Genomic DNA, 22,126 nt, shown 5'->3' with positions numbered 1-22,126 from the left:
TATTTAAAGACAATCCAAGAGGGGGCAGTTTATAAACTTCCTCTTGTTAATCACCATCACAGATCTCTGTGAGGGTGATTAGATCTGCTTCATATAGGTCCACCGATCATGAAATTAAAATACCAACTGTCCACGTGTGGCTCAGTTTTCATGTATTCATGAGGCTAATTTTCACAAATATTATTATGCAGCACACTTCTCATTTTAAATGGCTCCATCACCACCCCTCCAAAGCTCAGGAACCGTCACATTGTCACCATGGAGACAGAAGGAGCCCGACTCCGACTCTAGCAGAACTCAGTGAAAAGTCAGTAACTCAACAATTACATCCGAACTTTCATTCCGTATCTGTAATGTTCCTTGAATGGAACTGTTTATCTGGTCTTGCTCCACTGAAGCCAATCATTGTATTAAGACCAGTTCTAGGGTGACCGGCGGGTCTTACCTGTCACTCCAACTGCCTGACACATTCCCCCCAAACCACACATGTAGAAAACAACGAATCACGTTTCACTCCGGGGTGAGCTCATCCTATGTTGTCATTCCTTATTGGCTCCAAAGGCTGGTTGTTGTGACAGCACATCGTCATTGCTGGAAGTGGCACTGACAAATCATAACACATCAGTGCGTCTGACAGTGTCAGCACATTTGACTTGCACAGACGTGCGCATGCATGCGAAACCCGACATTTTTCTACTTCTTCCTTGTGGGGCACGCCGGTGATTGATTAGTGATCCTGTCTCATCACCTTCACAACTTAATTTTGAGGCACAATGTAAAGCTATTCACACCACACCCCTGAAGCAGGAAGGTCTGCTTCAAATTCCCCTCATTCATAAGACCTTGCCAGCCGTCAGTATCGCTCTCTTCATATACACAGCCTACTCATCAGCATACACACACCTGTGCATGTGACCTCATTTACCAGGACTGTTGAGACAGGTGTCTGCCCATGTGCTGAAAGGTGAAAGTTCACATCTGTGTGCCAAAAGGAAAATGTGCAGCACTGGAGAGGCTATGCTCTTCTCACCCAGTGTCAACATGTTAATTAATGGCACAGTCAGTCTAAGCACACCTCATTTATTGAAGTGCTTCACTTGATGTTTGGCTCAGGTCCTCCATGCTGCCCTTCCTTTTCATCATTTTCATACGAACCTTGAGTGGCCGTCGCTGTGTCCATTTAGCTCGGCCCCAGAAAACACTTGTATCCAGACACATACGAACTGGATTGTTGATGATTTTGCAGCCACTCAAGGGAAATGATTAGAGACATCTCAGTGCTAGAACAAATGTTGCCCTCTCGACTGTAATATCTCCACAGTGGGGCAATGCTGGAATATAGAGCAGGGGTCAGCCCAGGCCCTGTGCGCTCCTGCAGGGAGTCTGCCTGTCCTTTGAGTAGGATCACACCACATCAACATCACGTCCAGCATACACCCTCATGCGACACAACATTATCTGCGTATCTTGCAAAAGTCTACTTCTATGTTTTTTTATCTGATTGCACATCGTTGGAACATTGGACACGTTGGTACATATCTAAAAATTAAACATGGAAGTGTTGCAACATGCATTGTGTATGCGGGAGGCTGCATAGTTTTCTTCTGCACTGTTTCATTTGGCACTGTGGGATATATAGCAAGTACTGTCACTGCTGCCACACTAGCTCTGAGAAGTTAATTGTCTCGTAACTGGCAAGAGTCTAATTTAGCAGAAGATTAAAAATAATTCATCTGAGTTAATTGGTGGAAATTTAATTATGCCATGAGAAGTTATTGTTATATACTTCGAGTGGAGCTGCATTGATTAGTCAATCAACAGGAAATTATTCCAAATTATTCAACATCTGTTTTGATAATTCTGTTAATTGTTTAAGTAAATTTTTGTAAGCAAAAATGGCAGCAGTTTCCCGGCTCCAGCTTCTCCAATGAGAAGATTTTGTTGGGGTTTTTTGTTTGTTTGTTTTTTACAGTGTTTTATCAGTGTAAAGTCAATATATTACAGAGTGTGTTCAATGAGAGGATCCAAGCAATGGACAGTGTACAAGACAGGTGAAGAAGAGCGTTCAGGCAGGGTGGAGTGGGTGGTGACGAGTGTCAGGGGTGATTTGTGAAAGAAGGATAGCAGCCAGAGTAAATGGCAAGGTTTCCAAGAAGGCAGCAAGACCCGCTATGATGTGTGGTTTTAAGATGGTAGTAATAACAAAAGAACAGGAGGAGGAGCTGAAGGTGGCAGAGCTGAAAAGGTTAAGAAAGGTTAAGATTTTCATTGGGAGTGACCAGAATGTACAGGATTAGAAATGAGAGCAGGATGGCTCAAACTGAGTGCTTCAGAGACAAAGTTAGAGAGGCCACCATGCTGTCTAACCCTTGAAAAGGCAACTTAACCTGATGTTATAGACATTATAAGGGGTACTTTCAACTCAGGATTAAAGATAGTTTTAAAATATGTGAGAGGCACTAAAAAATAATGGGAATGATGAGGGACAGCTCAGACTGAGCAGGTTTGAAGGCAATGTTGAGATGTTTTTGACATGTTCGGATTGTGAAAGAATTGTGGATATGTTGGACAAAGGCTGTTCAAGATGGAATTGCCAGGCAGCCGAAAAGAGGAAGACCACAGAGACACCAACTCCCACATGCAGGGGGTTGGTGTGACTGGATGACATGGATAGAGTGACATGGAGGCACATGATACACTGTGGCGACCCCTAAAGGGGGCAGCCAAAAGAAGAAGATTAATATTTAGTGTATATATTATAGATTTGGACATGCTGGGACATTTTTTTATTTTTATTTTTTTGCTATTTTCTGACATTTTTCAACATGTCGCATCAAATATTTCCAATTCACATTTTGCCTTCATGGGTTTCCATCATACTTTAATGCGCTGGCTTATACAGCCATGAGAAAGTTTTCTAAACTCTTTCCTGAAACTATGAGACACACCTAGTTTCAGTTTAAATGGTACAGGCTGACTTCATCATAGCATCTATCTGCTGAGAAAACCCTTTGTCTTGTACTTCACAGGAAAAAATGACTTTGTGTCTTTGCTGTGCAGAATTATCCTCAACATTATGGTTCAATAGCAAACATCATATAATATGATGTACTGTTTTGATAACAGTTTAGTTCCCAGCCTGAAGCTACCCTGCAAGTTGAGACTGATTCAGGCTCCAATTTCTCTTATTTCCCTCAGGCTTGATCCTGTGAATAGTCATGTTTCATTTTGTTTGTCCTTGTTTTTCTTTCCTCTCTAAATTAGAGCATGTGAAGCGATGCATTTTTTCTCAAACAGGTGCACGTCTGCCCTCATGCCACATAACTGACAGGAGTGTAATTTGAGTGTAATGGCATTCTTTACCTGATGCTTCTGTAATTAATGAGCATGAATGTAGACCCTGCTATCAACAGATGGTTGGTACTGCAGGTTATTTTAGTTTCCTTTTAACACCTATTCCGGCTTATGAAAAAAAGGGAAAAAAAATTATGTTTTAATTAGGGTTATTATATGCTGCTGAGGGTCTGGGCTTAAATTAGATGAAAACAGAATACATGTCACTTTGGATAAGGCTTGATATTTAGAAAGCCCCGACAGCTTGACCTCAGCCAAGCCTAGACCGACCCAGCCCAGCCGCATCTACTGTGTGTCCTGCCAGGTCCTCCCACACTAAGCACAGCTCCTGCACTTATGTAAATTCCCTGGGTCTCCTCTGTCAATCATATATCGCTAGCTGAGAATTTATAACCACTGTAGCAGCAGGCACCTGACTAAATAAACCGACAGGGTGTCAAGCTGGAAGGAGATCATGTGAGGCGATAAAGGTTGTGTTCCCCCCTTGGTACATTTATCCCAGTGAGGTCCCAGAACAGTAGGTCTCTGTGCCTCAGTACACCACCATGTCATTAATATGAGACGTCTCTGTAGAGCGTGCACTGATGGCACAGGGTATAATCACAGCCAGGAGGTAAGAGTACAAGCCACGGCAGCTTCTTAATCTCCTCTGTGGTTAGACACATCTGGTCTAAGGAGCTTTGAACTTTACTTCCCCTAATATCTGATATCCCAGGGCTTTATTGGATTCCCTTATGTAAATGCAATGGGCATTGATGAATTAGTTCATAACACTATACCCCAAGATTAATTATGTGTCTTTGTTTAGCAGATCGAGATCTCTCTTTTTCATTCTTATATTGGTTTCCCTCACTTGCAATTTGAGTTGAGCGACTCCTTTTTTTTTTTTTTTTCAAATTAGTTTATTGATTTAAAATTGTGAGCATCATTTTTTTTTTGCTTGTTATTCATATTGTTCTCTTTTATTAACTGATCCTCTGTTGTGGTGTTCTGTCCCCAGGCTGGTGTGTGTCACTGGGAGGGCTGCAGATAACAGGAGCGATATTGTCCAAGTGGATGTGGAGCAGAGTGGGATGGGGAAGTCAAAGGAGACCTTCTCATATTTAGTGAGTATTCTCCAGATATCCACCCTCCTGCTGGTTTTTGCTTTCTGTTCTATCTGCCTCTTCCTCCACATTCTTCATCTATGCTCCTTTTTTTTTTGCTCCTTCCCCACTGGGAAAGCCTCCCCATGTGTGTCAGTTAAGTGTTAACAGATGCGTTTTATGATTCAGAGGAATGCTAGTGTGTGGGAATCTTCAAACATCCATGTGAGCTGTAAGCTAAGCACCATTGTCATTCAGCATTGAATGCCAGAAAAAACAAATACGGTGATTGTTGGAATGTCCCCTTGCTCTGAATTCATCACCGGACGAGGCGAGCTGGCCAGCATTGTGTTAATTGACCTCAACCCACACAGTCTCTCAGTCTCTAAGAGTATTCACCCAGTGGAAATACCCATGTAAGCCATTTGTTTCTCTTTGTTTATAGACAAAGAGTTTTTTTTACAATTCAGTGCTGGAACGGGCTGTCATTTCTGGAGCTTCTACAAACAGATCTCCTTGTGAGTCATCCCACAGAGAAATCATCCCAATCTTGAAACCCTTCTTGATACATAAGGATTTTTTTTTTAAATCTAGAACGACAAACATAGTAAGGACTGTTGTTGGAACTCCTCCTGAGCTTCCTTATCCATCTCAGAACTGGTCAGTGTCGGGAGGTGTTTTACTGCAGGTTAAGATGTGAGAGAAAGGGGAAGCAGTTCTGGAGACAGGATATGTGCCTCTACCGCATCTCCTTCCTCAAACCTCTTGACGGAAACATCTGCCTCCTTACGCCCCCTCCTAAACAAAAATACACAATAGGTCTGCTCCATCCCTGTGCACTGAGGAAGTGAATCCTGTCAGTGAGGATAAGAGGTTTCCCTGGAGGCGAGGTTCATGGCGGGGATAAAAAGTTTGAAAAGAGCAGGAATGCTGATGCTGGTAGCTGCAGAGCCGGACAGGGATATTCATCTTCGCCCAAGGAGGCTTTTTATTTGTGTGTAGGTGCTTTTGTGCATGTATGATTACGTGTGCATGAAGTTTCTCATGCGTATGTATGAACATTATTGCTTCTTACCCGCAGTAGAGTACAGCTGTCCTGCTACTTGGGCCTAAATGCCTGTTGGCTTCAGCAGCACTTTAACATACTGCAGCGTGGGCTGTCTTCACAGTTTTCCTCACTAATTTATTGTTATAGTCAGCAGCTGTCTCAGCCCATCTGTAAAGACGTGATATTTAAACCTCAAAGGATAAGGAAAGATTTTATTTGTTGTCAAGAAAGGCATCATAGAGCACAAACACAGTTTTTACTAAGCCTGTCTTTTCCAGTGACAGAAGCTGTCAGATTTCTACTGATAAACGTGATTTCTTGTTAGTAGTGTCCCGTATCTTTCCTCTGCATGCAGATCCCAAAACTACTGTCCATGGATCCGGAGCGGGGCTTGCGTGCTGGAGGAACCAAAGTGACCATCAATGGGGAACACCTTAACATTGGGTCTGAGGTTAAAGTCAAGGTCAACACAACACAGGAATGCATTATCACTAAGTGAGTGCAACTTTCGTCAAGCAGTTTCTGCAACTTGTGTTAAGCTGGTCAAATTTCAAGTGGTTCTAAACTCTCTGTGACTTTGAATACTTACCAATAAACTACAAAGGATTTAAATAGCTTTCTTTGCTTTGCCCATATTAATAGCGCCCTTTTCTGTAGCTGATAACAAATGCAGCTACACAGTAGTTATTTATTCAGGCTGCACAGCTTTCTGAAGCCTGCATACAATTCAGCACCTTTACCTGTATCCCTAATGCTTTCCAAAACAGTTCTTTGACTTCTGTGTAACTCTGCCAATATGACTTCAATTGTAATTGGAAACATTTTGGGGATTAAACAGTTGTAGACATTGCAAGTTCTGAGGTTACACCGTTTACCTCTTTTTTCTTTTCTTTCTTTTATTAGGAAAACAGCTCGAACAATTGAATGCATCATGCCTCCTGCCTCACAGGCACACACTGACCCAGTAACAGTGTGTGTAGAGTTTGAGAACAAAACTTGTGAGGGTCCAGAGCTTAGCACCACATACACCTATGAGAGGAACCCCACTATCACCTCCATCCGCCCCAAAATGAGCTTCCGCAGGTACGTATACCACCACACACATCTCAAGGATTAAAAATCTCCACATGCAATACTTTAGAATTCTCCTCGCATTCCCAGTCACAGACATAAGTCATTACTGTAATATTGTCCTTGGTGTCTTCTTCCTATTGTTCTCTAAATTGCACAGCTTCAGTGTGACAGGGCAGTGGCATGTCTTTGATGACATGTGAGGCTTTTCAGCGTATTTAAACTGGTGTGCTTTATTATCTTGTCCTGTCTCTGTCTCATGTTGGAGAAGGGTCCCAAAGTATTTGCATGTCAGTATGAATTTGACACATTTTTTTGTCGCAGCTGAGATGTGACTCTCTGTTGTGTGTGTGTGTGTCACAGTGGTGGCAGGAACATCACAGTGACAGGCCAGGGTTTTGATCTGGTACAGAGTGTCACCATGCAGGTGGTGGGAATTGGACATTCAGTGAGTATCCTAATTATTTCCTAATTTATTTTGCTTGACGCTTTCTGTCAGATAGTCAGATGTGTGGGATCTTGTGATTCACTAGAAAAAATGTAATTTTTCCTGTGATGTAGTCATAAATGTGCAGACACAAATAAATTATTGGTTCAAAGTAAGTAACTGTTGTCCTCTCTGGTCCTTCTACAGCAGTGTGAAGTGCTCACCCCCTCCACAATTGCCTGCCGCTCTCCTCCATCCAACCAATCCCAGCCAACCTCAGTGCAGTTCTTGCTGAATGGAGTCCTTTACACGAATGAAAGGCCTTTCTCGTCTGATACCGATGACGAAGAAGAAGAGGAGGAACCCCACATAGGTCACTTTCCCTTGGAATATGTGGAGGATCCTCAGTTCTTCACCGCCAACAAGGAGAAGCTAATCAAACACCATTCAGGGGAGCAGCTGACACTCATCATCAATGTGAGCGACACTGTTCAATCACTTTCATGCTTCACTTTGTGTTGGTCTACAAAAAGATCCCCAGAAATCCCCAGAAGTCTGCCAGTCCCTACAGACATTTCCACACAAATAATTTGCATTTTAACTTTATTTCATCAAAAAGCTGGTCAGACTTAAAGGTACCATCAGAAGACATCAGGCCTTTTATGTTGTTATGTGGCGAGCTTTGAAAAAAATGAAATACTTACTCTACTCCTTGAACTAGTGACGCTATTTTCTGGCTTGTTTTGTGGTTTCAAAAGCATCACTGCTGTAAACCTGAATGCCCCCACTGTTATGAGCCGACAGAGCTGACTGTTTCTTTATTCATATTCACATAAACCAGAGGCATATAAAACACTTCAAAGGCTCTGTCCCCTGTAATGTGTTGACTTCTAATGTTGCAGGTCTAAGGGGGAAGGGGGGCTTTATTTAGTTGGAGGTCCCATGTTCCACGTTCTGGCTGATCTAAGCACCTGTCTGCATGAATTCATCACCCTAGAGGGTTTCTGGCTGTGACACCGTAAAAAATGCACATACTAACAGCACAGACAGGAAAGTTTGAACACGACGCAGCTTCCTCTTTATGTGTCGGTGTGTGCCGGGTTCAGCCCATCTACATGGTCGACTCATTTGTTGTTTCCTGTTTGATTTAGGAAGGTGGATTCCACTTGTGGTGGAGCTGAATGGGGGAGAGAGGCTGAAGAGAAATGTGTTTGTTTAATAGGGAGCTTGTTAGCCAGCCAGCCTATATTAAGAACCTGAGCTGGAATGTGGGTGGGTTTTGTTATCCTTTATTCTGTTTTCGGCCTGTGGAATCCATTGTTTTGGTCTTTTCTATTAGTTTCCGTGTGAAAATCTTGTGCATATTGGGGTTATAAAAATCTATTTCTTAGAATATGCTCAAACATATTGGTGTGATAGCTTGATGCTTTTTGTGTCTGTGTATGATGTGTGTGTGTTGTGTTTGTTCAAGGAAGCATTTGTTGACAGAGACCCAGGGGGCTGCAATCTGCAGTGGGGACAGAACAGTGTCCTAAGGGTGTAATCAAAACAAGGAAGCACACTGGGGATAAACACAGACGTACTTCCTCACTTGTCATTCTTATATTGAGGGGAAATTGCCATTTCATACAAAAAGGCTCATATGTTTGTACGTCTCTCTGTTTGTAGGTTAGTCTATTATTAGTAATAATAACACTGTACATCACAAATTAATTACAGATGAGGCTGTGACACAGTAAAAAGTAAAACCACAAGAAACACAAGGAGTCATGCAATCATACACAAACCTTGGAGTTAGTCCGCAAAGATGAATATTAAAATTCTTCTTTGTTGTTTCACAGTAGAGCTCACTGTGGCAAGATTACAGTTCGACTTCCTGATTGGATTTCTACTTTCAAATAAAGTACTTGAAGTAATGCAGCTAGACTTTTTACAGCCGATTTAATCATCTGTGCCTGATCTTTGTGTACTAAAGTTTCTATGTTCCTGACTAGACAAACTATATAATGGTACTGAACTCTGGTGGAATGGCATTTTTTGCATTACTCATTAAACCTTAATTAACTGATTAGTAAAATATTTCAGATTAAGAATTTCTTTTGCATGAGTGTTCTGGGCCAACATAGACAGCACGGACCCAGTATGATTTTGGTGAGGGAGGAACCAAAACATAGGCAGAACCTGCAGAAGAGACCCGGCCTGGGTCGAACCTGAAGTAAAAGTGCTAACCACTGAACCACTGTGCCCCTTGAACAGACAACTAGATCTTATGTTATACATATTAAAAGGGGTACTTTAGTCTAAGAGTTTCAGATATTTTGACGATATGTGAGAGACTCTACTAAATAATGAGAATAATTAGGGACAGGTCAGATTGAGCAGGAATGTTGAGATGGAGGAGTAATAGTGGGTAAACTGAACAAAGGATGTTGAAAAAAGACCTCAGAGGAGGTTCATGGATGTAGTGTAGGGCATCATGCAGGGGATTGCTGTGCGAGAGGAAGATGATCCACTGTGGTGACTTTTAAAGACACCAGCCAAAAGAAGAAGAAGAAGTAATGAAGATTAACATGTAATCAGCCTTGTTCAAGTGATCTGAGCCTTAGTTCCTAACATGGGACAAGCTTCAAAATCAAGAAATTACCATATTGGAAGTGAAGGACATCTTTCATTTCTGTCATGCCTGATAAAAATCTTTCAAACTCAGTGCCCACCATCTGCAAAGTTAGTTCCCCTGATCCCTACTATAAATTTTTAAGCATTTAAAAATCCTTCACTAGATCCTCGGAAGATATTGTGCTGCTTTTTAAATAAGCTGAGTGCTACACGTCCTGAGTCAGTGAAATCACACTTCATGTATAAAATCAGACGAGTGTCTATTTAAGCAGTGAAATTCCAGGCTTGAATGGAAGCAGCAGAGTTAGACTGATTGAAAAACATTGTCCATGCATCTTATTTCAAAAGGCTTCTGTAAAGGCCCTGAGAATGTTATTCTGGGATCAGACAGGGATGACTGTGATCGGGTTTGTTTGTAGAAACTTTTCTGGCCATGTGAGAGGGGGAGTGGGAATGTTTTGTGCTTCGAGCTGAACTCTAGCCCAAACTGGATGAGTTTCCCGCTGCCTTTCTCTGCATGACAGCTGCATGACAGGCCTGCCACGGCTCGGTTTCTGTGCGTGCACACTAGAATGCCTATGTGTCTGCACGTATGTGTGGGGTAAATCTCTTCGTGAATGTTATCTGCGCTTGTTCGAAGTAGGCCCCTCTGCTATCTTACCCCTGACCGGCTGACGGCTGTTTTTATTCGTTTCTGGCACAGAAAGTACCAAGCGATCTGGAGCTGATGCCGGAGGAATACTCAGTGATGATTGGCTCCTATCCCTGTAACATCACTTTTCACAATGACCAGCTGTTCCACTGCACTATCAACGGACTATCCAGCTCCAGCGAAAGGGAGCTTCCTGTCTTTGTAAGTATTAAAGCTTGTAAAACACATACAAAAACATACAAATGTACAATCCAGACTTGTGCTGAAAATATTGCTGGCTGGACCTCGATAATTTTAGAGTTTCAACCAAATATTACACGGTATTCAAGCCAAGCATTTAGTCAGAATCTGTACCACCTGTGATGCTCACTGAAACGGATTTTATCTGCAAAAATCTGAATGCGTGCTCTGCAAGTCATTTGTGAGTGTGCCGCTCTACATGCATTATAAATGGGTTGTAGTCTCTCCTCATTCCATCATGAAATAGTAGTCAGTTGGGGGTGGTTAGTCGTCATTCTGTGCCACAGTGCCACAACAAATAGTTGTGTGTTTGCCAATTGTTGTTCATGTCTTTAATCTTTTATCAGTTCATCTATCATCTATTGCACAGACTGCTCACACTGATACCAAAAACTTCTGAGTCAGCGATGATCTCAGTCTTCACTTGTGTCTTTGTTGTTTGTTTCCCGGTTCTTTCATTCTCCATTAAATGCCCTAATCAAGACATGGCTAAGCCCTGAGCAGTCCTGATAAAACCAGACCCTCTTGTTCCTACCCATCTCTCTTCCTCATCTCTAGATATCCGTTCTGGTCTGTTTTGATAGGGCTCTATTAAGGGGAAAAGCATTCATCTATATTTAAATATGAGCCAAACTGCGAGTGGTTTGCTGAAATAGCTCAGAAAACACATGTTAGTAGTTCTCTGCCACAGTTGAGGTGAACTGTAAGAAACGTTTCCCCACTTTGACACAAAAATAGAAGTAAAGCCTCTCCTTCGTTCTCTGTCTCTCTCTCCTTGTGTACCTGTGGCTTGCTCAAGCAAACCTCCACCCCCATCTGTCTCTCAGGATGTCTCAGAATAAACACTGGCAATTAGCAAACACATAAAGTCAGGGCAAGGGTCAGATAAGATGTCATAACACAAATGGGTGGGCTGCCTGCTGCCTGCACACAAGCACTGAGGATGATTTGCAAGCGCATTTGACAGGGGCATAAATACAGAGTGCAAGTACAATTTTCTTTGTGCTGGCACATTTGAATAAATGCATACATGTTGGGGTGACGCATAGCTCATGGCCATTTGTGTTACTTCACTTACTTTTGGTGGAAGATCTATTTTTGCACGCCTGTGTTGTGCTTGGCTCTGAAGTGCTGCAGAAGTGGATGTGGGGAAGCAGTGTTTTTGTACCCCAAGCGAAACAGGAACATGGAACAATGGCATTTTCCCCTCCATTACACCAGGCCTGGCTGTTGCAACCTCTGGAAGAAGGCCTCCTCTGGCTGGTCTGCGTAAATAAATGTCTGGAACAGAAAGAGCAAGAGGGAATGTGAAAATGAGGGAGCCCGGTGAGCCAGCTTCCCCCCGTTAGAGTAAGACCACTGTAAGAAGGATTTGGTCTGAGGATTGGAGGCTTTTTTATCTCCGTCTCTTTTCATGAAATATGTTCAGATTGGGGAAGGAGCGGGAATGATGTGAGCAGGGACCAGAGAGACCCTGCTGACTAATCAGAAGGCAGAAGTGAAAGTTCTTTTCTTGTCACATCTGGGTTAGACTGAACTGGGTGACTCGTTGCAGCGAGAGACCATTTTTCAAAATCTACAGTGTGTAATTTTTTTTTCTGCATATGTGCACCTGTGCCCATGGAGGAAAAAAATGATGTGCTTGTGCATGTTTGCAGCAACTTGTGTTCTCATTAAGAACTGCTTCTGTTGCACTCCACTCACTCTGTGTTACAAAGAAAAGTTTTAATGCATCTACTGCTCATTACTGTGTGTTCTGCAACCTTCTGCCTTCAACTTTTTCTTTTTGCATTTTTGGATATTACCTTACTGGGTTACAATGTAGTGCAGGAAAAGGGACAACAATTTGACTCCAGCCATTCATTTCCTAGCCAACTATCCAGGAAGTGGGGTTTAATTCTCGCCACTCTTCCTTTATCAGTGCAAACCATTTTAAACAATCCCTTTATTTTATCTCATTTGGGCTGCTATAATTATCTTTACACATCATTTGCTCATATTCCCACTACTCTAAGTGCATCTGCTAGGATTTCAACATGCTTGCACGGCTTTAGAGTTGGCTTTTTGCAACATCTAACCAGCAGCTGACTCAAAAGATCTGACAGCTGGGGCATTTTTATCAAATTTCTGGACTAGTGAGATGGAGATGGGATAATTTAAGCGTTATATTAAAATGCACATATTGTCAGATAATTATAGAATAGGTAGCTTGTTTTTTGGGGAGTATATTTTTATTTGCAGTAATTAAGAGCTGAAAGTTTTTTTATTTTGAATTTAATGTTTTATATCGTTTAATAAGCTTCTAAGAAAACAAAAGTAAATGTAGGACATGAGGCGATATAGTTGACAGTCACGGTGTTAGAAAAATCCATAGAAGGAGAAGGGAAAACTTAAAACAGAACAATGGAGGAGGCAGATTTTAGAAGGAGCTTGACCCAGTTTCATTTGTCATTTCCTTTTTCTTTTTAGGTGCAAGTGGGGAACTTTCGACGCAAAGTTGCCACAGTGCAGCTCGGCGGCAGCGAGATGGCCATCGTGGTATCCATTGTAGTGTGCTGTGTGCTGCTGCTGCTGTGCACTGTGGGTAAGTTGTGTACACATACTTACCAGAACGTGATGGATGTATGCCTGTTATAGCAATGCGTGCTCCAGATGGGAAATAGATAAAAGGAATTCGGGGGTCATAGATTCCCGCGCCTCCCTTCATTCCTCTTCAGTATCCATTGCACAAAGACCACAGTGTTCCTCTTACCGTCTACTCCATCTGTGTGCTTATGTGTGTGTATACACTGTAATCTTTGAGTGTGTCTCTGGGGCAGGTGTATGGGTGAAAATTGGTGTTAGTGTGGATTTTCACACAGTTTCCCGGTATGAATCTGTTCTCAGATATTTAAAAAAACCCAAAAAAAAGCCAACCTCCTTTCTTTTCTTGCCAAACTTTGTGGGTGTGACATAAATGTTGAAATATTAGTGCACACATTTTTTTAGACATTCACAAACGTAAATCATTTTTACATCCCGTGTTCTCACTGTGAAAAACATTGGCACAAAGTGTTTTCCACGGGCTCATAAAAGCTGAAAAACACAAAAATAATTTCATCCATTCGAAAATCTCTCAGTCCCATTTTGACCCTGTTATTATTTCCAGGAAGTTGACAGTGTGTGATAACAGCAGTTGTTTTGTAAATTAGTTGCATTGTATTTTTCTCACTCTTTTGTGTTTTTTTTTCTCAGCTCTGGTAGTGTACTGCACAAAGAGCCGAAGGGCAGAACGCTACTGGCAGAAAACGCTGCTCCAAATGGAGGAGATGGAGTCCCAGATCAGAGAGGAGATCCGTAAAGGTGTGTTTATAAGAACATCACACACACACACGAGCACTCCAGTACAAACTTTGTTATCAAAGTCACTTAGACCAGCGATTTGGAAAAATAAAAGTTTGCGTGAAGACAGAAATGTTGACCACACTTGTTTGTGTTTACTTGTTTGTGTATATCTGTGTTTGTGTGCGCGTGCGAGCAGAAAAGTATATTTGTTTTTGAGGTTTTCTAGTCTGAAGTGCGAGAAAGATACAACAGTTGACAGATCTGTGCCTAGTAAGCGTGACTCATAAAACATAGTCTCTGCCAAATGATCAGTCACAGACAGACACACTGAGTGACCACATCGCCTCTGCTCCCTCTGCCCTATAGGAACGAGACCTTTGAGTTTGTGTTTGGTTTTGTGTCTGTGTGTGTGCGTGTGCGTGTCTAGGGCATTAGACCAAAGCAGTGTGAAGGCCACTCCGCATCTGAGCACCCAGATTTATTATGTGGAGATAGGGGGGACGGATAGAGAAAGAAAAATGGAGGGAGGAAGCGATAGGAGCGGGAGTGAGGGCTGCAAGCTTGAGGAGAAGCAGAAGCGTGGGAGGGAGAGGAGGAGAGGAGAGGTTATTTTGTCAGAGGACACAGATAGATTTGTGGCCGAGTTCAGGGTGAGTGTGAACAAAGCGCTGGATACTTTTGCTGAGAAGATTTGATAAAAGCAGGCGAAGGGGGGAGAGGGTTAAAGAAGATGGGTAATTGACATATTCCAGGTTACACAAATGGGAGTGTCATGATATTTGTCTGAAGAGTGAGGCAGAGGGGAGGTTTGGTATTCAGGCCTGCTGCTTATAATCTGGAGCTGACAGTGTGAACTGATTCGGAGGATGCTTTAGCGAGCAGGAGGATAAATAACCTGGTGGTGTAATGAAATATGTTTTAAATCCCTCTGGTCTAGTATTCTCTTCTTTCTGCACAAACACAGTCTGAAGAAACAGCCATTGTAACCCAAATACGTCTCTCATCCTGCGACAGGATGCACTTTTCTATAAAGAGATCTCCGGCGTGTCATTACATGTGAACATTATCCTCTGCTGGTACATGCTAGCCAATAAAGTGGCTACAACATTGCCATGCAGATTCGAGTCAGCATCTGGACACGCTGATGCTGTTACTGCATGTAAACTTCGATCTGTACACATGTTTTGGATAAAAGCCTCAGACTGGATTTGGCTGCTCTGATTGTCGTTTTGGTAAATATTTGCCTGCGTGTCGTGATGGGCTGCACAGTTTGGCAGGGAGAAAGGATGAGAGGGGAAAAAGATCAGAGGATTAGGATTTGGTATATTTAGTATTTAACCAGAAGATGATACTAGATGGAGGAAATTAAATGATATAATTCTGTGTTTGATTTAAAATAGCTTCCTGTGAAATCAACCAGTCTTCCAGCAGGATGGGAAAAATTGATGGTTACTGGATTAGCCTGCAAACAGATTTCTTGCTTACTTTACTTAGCAACAAATGAAGCTCGAGGAGCCAGAAACAGGAAGAAACCGCGGTGTACAAACAGAACCCATGATTCAATCTCATTTGTTTTGTTTTGGGGGGATTTTTTTCTTTTTTGTGCCTTCAGGCTTTGCAGAACTCCAGACCGACATGACAGACCTGACCAAGGAACTGAATCGCAGCCAGGGCATCCCCTTTTTGGAGTACAAACAGTTTGTCACACGCACCTTCTTCCCCAAGGTGAGAAACCCTATTTATTCCCTGTTATCTGATTTCGACTGGCACATTGACAATACCATTTTTCTCACTGGGGTTTTAATATTTCTGCCCTACATGTCCCATTTCCCATTTGTCACTGCTTGTAATATGCAGGGTAAAAATTCACCTTGGAACTTTTAAACATACAGCAGAAATCCAGTGAGGTGTAGCTCAGTCTGGCACCCTGCAGGACAGTTAATATGTTCTCTATAGGTAAGCATTTTTCTGATGTGCGATCCACCCCGAAGGTACATTGTGGGCCTATCTGTGGGTGGGTGTTTTTCCACCAGTGCAGACGGGCACAGCTCAGCAGGCTTTGTCTTCCAACCACAGGCATGGACTTTCAAGGAGACAGAACAATGGCGGGCACTGTGACATGGAAACTTTCTCCCCGATCTCTCAAAAGACACATCGTTTTCTTTTTTTCTCCACTCACACACCCACGCTGTTTTGCAAGTACAAATGATCTTGCGCAATGACAGCCATGTCGGTTTCAGTGGACAGTGGACGCTGGGTTTGTTTGTTTTTTTGTTTTTTGTTTTTTTATTGGGAAGGAAAAGAGAGGAGGAGAGTGTTGAAAAGCTACATGGAGGGAAACATAAATTCCAGTGTTGCTACTGCAGTATCGTTTCTCCCACAGACTGTATAAAAAAGCTGGCCGTAGCCTCCAGGTCTGAAAAGTGAAGCCAATGCAAAGTCTCATAAAGCTGGATTTTTTTGTATATACCAGCAGATGTATGATTGCAAAAAGAGGCCAGATTGTGCAGAAGGTTTTTTTAATGACCTACTTCTCCCTTGATTTATAATCTCTGTAAACAGTCGCTAGTTTCAAGGCAACTCAGCATAATGTTGATTCCGTAAATTATGGTGACATTTCAAGAAAAAAAAAAGCAGATGCAAGTTACTACCATACGGGTGTGCATCCTTAGTCAGACTCAACCCTTTGCGTCACATCCGGCTTTGAATAAACGACATGGCCACAACCAAAATCTGAAGCTCAGTGCTGTCGCTGTGGAGGTCAGCAAACCAGTCTGTGACATTAGCTTGATTAGGTCCATGTATCATAGTCTGGGTTCTGCCATATTTGTCTGTTAAGACAGTAAATGAGCCTTTGTGCTCTTGTTTTTCCATGAGAGCTTCTGGTTGTCTGAGATTACACACGCGCACACACGCGAAACAGTGTTAGACACAGACTTAGACACAGTTAGAGTGCCAGCCAGACGTGGCTGTCCTGAAATGACAGACTGTGTTGAAAGGCTGCCTCTTAGCTCTCGGCCACTTTGTCTCCAAAGCCATTAAGGATCATGACGTTTTGTGTCACGGTGTCATGTTTCCTTTTCATGGTCATTCGGGACCTTTTCAAGAATTTCTGTCCTTTGCCTCCAGATTTCGAAACTTACTGCCAACGCATAAAAGCCAGTTCTTTTTGTTTCCCCTGTTTATCTTCCGGTGTTTATGACTACAGCAGACTTTGTATGACAGTTTTCTGTGTGTGATTGTGTGTTTCAGATGTGCTCAGATTACGAGAAAAGTCTGGTCCAACCTGTCTACGAGAATGATGCTCTGGGGCCTCGAGCTTTACCAGAGACCCACCCGCTGCTGCAGGATTGGCAGGTGAGGGGTTAAGCCATTAGGTTGTTAGGTTAGGCTTTCTCCTGCCAAAGTGCTTTTTCACTTTCTTGTTTTTCAACTGGGTCACGCTGAAGCTTATTAAGGTTTTGTGATAAGGTTGTTGTCGCTGAGCTATAAAAAAGCGCGTATTGTGATTTTTCTTTCCCTTCCTTCCTGTGGTTGCTAAGTTTGTGTCTGGATTATGTCACTGTACTTTCTGTGTGAACCCACATATGTATGGATGTCATTCAGGTGTTTCAAAGGACACAAATGTTAGTTTGTTAATGAACGCGCTGCCCGCTAAGTTGATAGCAGGCTGTAGACACACTTCCTACAGGCACTTGGACAAATTAACAGTATGCTTTATAATGAAATAGATCTCTAGTGGGTGGTGTGTGTGTGTGTGTGTGTAGGTGTGTGTGTGTGTGTGTGTAAGGATGGACGAGAGCAAGAGTTATAAAGAGAGTAAAAGAGGGGGGCGTGCATTTTCACACACATTTGTGCGAATGTGTGGTGAAAGTGAAAGCACATGCATGCGCACATTACAACGAGAGAAAGTAAAGACTGCAGCGCTAGTTTTGGGTCGGCAGCCGGGGGAGCCTGTCTAACAGTGATGAAGTGCCTTGGATCCACATTGTCTTCCCAGGAAGTGTTTTCCAGGTCACAGCAAATAAATCTCATAGGCGGGCATTTATCTTAATGGACACCCCTGTTCTCCTTCTGTCAGGCTGCAAACCACACCATATGGCTGCAGTCCAGAGGGAAGACTTCATCACACGGCTGCTTTAGACGCACTCATAGATAGGCCATACTCATTAAGTCGACTCGGCACATTTAGAGACTATCACACGCAGTAAGAGACTGGAGCAGGACGTGCAGATAGTGTGGAGGAAACCAGAGTGGGAGGTGCCTGAAGGTACACGGGGAGGAGGTGTGATAGAAAGATGAAGTGTTCGGTAGATGGGTCACTAAGGATGAGAGGAGGTGAAGTAGATTAGGGGGGACGCAGCAGGTGTGTAATCCAGTTAAGGTGAAGTCATGTAGAGACATAACTGTTTAATCTCCCCTCTGTCATCAGGCCACCAACACAACAAGGCCTAACATAGAAGAGGGCATCACTCTGTTCTCCACTCTCCTCAACAACAAACACTTCCTGATCACGTTCGTCCATGCCCTGGAGCAGCAGAAAGACTTTGCTGTGCGGGACAGGTAACTGCTTCTCTTACTGCTACATTCATTTGTACTACACACAGAAAAACTGCTGTCAAGCAGACGGGTAGGAAACATTTTTTTCTCAGAGAGCCATACTGAATAAGATAAAGTGAAAGACCACACCGCAAACAACTGAAGTGAAGAATGGTGAACAAGGCTGATTAATAAGCAGGTTCCATGTATGAGTGCGCTGCACAGACACAGATACAACTTGATAAGTGGAAAGTAGCATAAAAATTAAATACTTGATTTTATCCAGACACATCGTTTTTAGCCATGTAGTATTCCACGTTATGCCTCCTAAAAGGGACAACGCCACAAACTCAGTCAAAGGTAGTGTATAATAGTAGATACCAGAAAATAACAGTCTCTAATGATGCTTAAGTTACAACAGGCTAAATAATTACATACTGAGACTAAAATATTTTTTGTGCCAGACTTTACATATGCTTTTCTTTTTTTTTTTTCTTTACTTTTTTGTGTAAACATGGGCATTTTAAAATAGCAGTGTATTGAGATTGACTCATTTCTGCAGCCAGCCTTAAGTGGCCATTTAATGAACTCTAGTTTTTGGCACTTTGTATTGGCTTCATTACGCTGGTGCCTGTAATGAGCTCATATTAAAGTTTAATCCATTGAATAGATCAAAGTTTATCAGTCCTTCCTTTTTTCCATCCATCCGTTTTCTTAACTTATTTAATAAGTTCTGACTTACCAATTTAACATTCATTCTAAAATCAGTCTTAATATTAAAACTGAAGCTGTGGTCTAAAAACAAATGTATAGTGAGTTTTTCACAGGACACAAGACCATGGTTAAGGCTGTAGGTTTTTCTCTCTATCTGTTGCATATAGCTTGTGGAAAACCTTTTGCTCCAGCTTTGTAAATATATCATATATCAGTATTACTTGTTTTGTTTTTTCCTGATGTCCTAAAACTGGGCTGTCATTGTGAATCAGAGAGAAATTCCAGCGGCAAGACCACATCCTTTTCCCAGCACAACATCAGCACTTACTGAGTGATGTAGCCTCTTTGTGATGGATTAGAGGGGCTTTGTTAGGGAAATCCCCTGCACCCCTGGTACTGACTCAGACACTCCCTGCATTAGATCAAACCTTTATTTGGCTCTGCTGCCACAGGTGCTGAGGGGAGGACCAAATATTGTTGTTGTTTTTCTAATGTAGCTATTTTTAAATCTCCACTGACCACACACTGACAGGGCATGTTTGCCAGAGTCTGTTTTTGCTCATCTGTCTCAGCCTCTAATCTGTTTTCTCACCCTTCAGATGCAGTCTGGCGTCCTTGCTCACCATCGCCCTCCATGGCAAGCTGGAGTACTACACCAGTATCATGAAAGATCTGCTGGTGGACCTGATTGATGCGTCGGCTTCCAAAAACCCCAAACTAATGCTCCGCCGGACTGAGTCCGTAGTGGAGAAAATGCTAACCAACTGGATGTCCATCTGCATGTACAGCTACCTCAAGGTGAGGATGGGAAAGAAGCATGCTCAGCAGAGTAATTAATGACTCACACAAGTTTGATTAAAAGGAATTACCGCAGCTTTGATTTTCGCAAATTCTTTAGGAAACAGTGGGTGAGCCTTTTTTCCTGCTGCTGTGTGCAATCAAGCAGCAGATCAACAAGGGCTCAATAGACGCCATCACAGGAAAAGCCCGCTACACCCTCAATGAGGAGTGGCTGCTACGTGAGAATATTGAGGCCAAGCCACAGGTCTGACATCTCATTTAATTATGCCATGCTGACAATGTCATGCTGACGATCCAAACTCATATTTTTACAAATCGTCCCATGCTTTTGTTTTTGTTTTTTTCGCAGAACATCAACGTGTCTTTCCAGGGCTGTGGCATGGACTCCCTATCTGTCAGGGTCATGAACACAGACACAATCTGCCAAGTTAAGGAAAAAATCATTGAAGCCTTTTATAAGAACCTCCCATTCTCCCAGTGGCCTCGGGCCGAGGATGTCGACCTGGGTAAGAGCACATTTTCTCTGATTATTTTCATCCTCTCCCCTACCCAGCCCTCCAAGATATAGTAATCTCCTTTGCAAAAGGTCAATTCCTCTCATGAAGCTCAACTAACCTGAGGCTGCAATGTAATAAATGACAGAATGCATTGAGGAGAGTGTACAGTCATAATCACAAAGAGTTATTGCTTTCAAAAGCTGTGGAGCCTGCAGTGCTGATTTGATTAATGGCCCGAGAATATTTCCACAGGTCGTGACACAGAGAGTTAGAGCACGGCTGCGGTCCGTCTTGCATATTCTTTTCCAAATTTAGAAGGAAATTGTCTAACGCTGCTGCTTGTCTCTCCTTTTTTCTTTCCTCCAGAGTGGTTTGACTCAGGCAGCAACAGTAAGCTTTTGCAGGATCTGGACAACTCCTCAGTGATGGAGGATGGCCGAAAGAAACTCAACACAGTCTTCCATTACCAGGTGTGTGCTTGTGAGAGACCATTGTGGTGGGTGTTGCCTTGGTGAATTTGTATATCCCGCATGTTGCAACAGCAACAGCAGGGATGCTGAGAGTGTGAACTGGAGCATGCGGTGCTTTTCATTATGCCTGCCTGTGCTTTCTTGCGTCCTCGTTCCTTCCCTTGACCCGGAAATCATTCCTCCTCCATCATATATCTCTTAAATGCACTTCAAGGAAAGAGGAGGCTTCTGGAAGTATGACATGTATTGCCACACCTCCACATGTGGTGCCCGAATTGATGTCTGTTAGACTGATGCTGCAGAATCGAGGATTTATCATTTGGCAGGATCGGCTCCGTCTTACCTCGCATCTCTCTCTCCGTCATCCTAACTGGGAGACAAATTAGCATACTGAAAAGCATCCCGTGTAAAAGGTGTCACTGGCTGTCACTGGGTGGGGAGATGTTTCTGTGGCGTTTCTTTTTTCTTTTCTTTTCTTTTTTGGTTTTTGTAGGTGTTTCTGTTTGTGCTGGAGTTCGCTGCTGCACCATGTTTCTCTTTGTGACTGCACAAATCGTTTACTGCGGCATTAGCACACCGTTGATGGCTCAATTCAGTATACAATATCTGCAACAGTATAATTTATTTTAAATTAGGAAGTTGTTAACCAACAGTGCATGATTTTTACAACATTTCGAGGGCCGGGTTATGCTTAAAAGTGTTTTTATTATTTAACCACGTCAGAAGGGACAAGTGTTTTAGGTTCCTCTGAAAGTTCAAACTTAAATGTCATTCAGCGAAGCCTGATGCTGCTGCGCGCTAATTGTTTGAATTATGGAGTCCTCGTGAGTCACTGCATTAAGTGGGTTTAAACGCTGGCTCGTGTTGATTTCACACACAGATCTAACAAATACAGTAACCTCCCATGCTCTCCTCTTTGCAATTTCAACACAGGATCAAGGTTATTGAAGTTAACCAAAACTAAACTAAAAGCTGAAAATAAACGTGAAGGAAAATCTTCATAAAAACTAGACTTTTGAAAAAAACATCAAACTAGCTAAAACTGTTTTGTGAACTTTATTAACTAAATTGAAATAAAAAAAAATATAGAGGAAATAGTTTTAGAATTTGTTAGTTTTGTCAAGATTTTTTACAATTTGCCGGATGAGGCTTTGATTGACGTGCTTATAGAAACTCTGGATGTCTACAAAACTACGAGTTAACTGCTTTCAAGAAGTTTTTCTGTTTTTATCATAATGTCTGTACTGATTTTCCTAATTATGCCTCTGATGTGTGTCCTTCATTCAAT

The 22,126-nt window shown here is 42.4% G+C and overlaps 1 protein-coding gene across 1 annotated transcript in view; it reads left to right on the top strand.

Annotated features, from left to right (window-relative positions):
* plxnd1 (plexin D1) overlaps positions 1-22,126 on the top strand; it is a 75,399-nt gene that overhangs the window by 43,506 nt on the left and 9,767 nt on the right. The window contains exons 14-28 of the mRNA XM_063464796.1: positions 4,355-4,460; positions 5,843-5,982; positions 6,391-6,570; positions 6,922-7,006; positions 7,193-7,462; positions 10,305-10,454; positions 12,963-13,077; positions 13,728-13,835; positions 15,430-15,542; positions 17,070-17,174; positions 18,250-18,380; positions 19,670-19,868; positions 19,969-20,115; positions 20,221-20,377; positions 20,735-20,838. Of these exons, the coding sequence (XP_063320866.1) occupies positions 4,355-4,460; positions 5,843-5,982; positions 6,391-6,570; positions 6,922-7,006; positions 7,193-7,462; positions 10,305-10,454; positions 12,963-13,077; positions 13,728-13,835; positions 15,430-15,542; positions 17,070-17,174; positions 18,250-18,380; positions 19,670-19,868; positions 19,969-20,115; positions 20,221-20,377; positions 20,735-20,838 (2,110 nt within the window). The remainder of the gene's footprint in view (positions 1-4,354; positions 4,461-5,842; positions 5,983-6,390; positions 6,571-6,921; positions 7,007-7,192; positions 7,463-10,304; positions 10,455-12,962; positions 13,078-13,727; positions 13,836-15,429; positions 15,543-17,069; positions 17,175-18,249; positions 18,381-19,669; positions 19,869-19,968; positions 20,116-20,220; positions 20,378-20,734; positions 20,839-22,126) is intronic.

Source organism: Pelmatolapia mariae, linkage group LG20 (genome assembly GCF_036321145.2).
Source record: "Pelmatolapia mariae isolate MD_Pm_ZW linkage group LG20, Pm_UMD_F_2, whole genome shotgun sequence".
NCBI lineage: Eukaryota > Metazoa > Chordata > Actinopteri > Cichliformes > Cichlidae > Pelmatolapia > Pelmatolapia mariae.
This window is presented reverse-complemented; position numbering and strand designations above follow the sequence as displayed.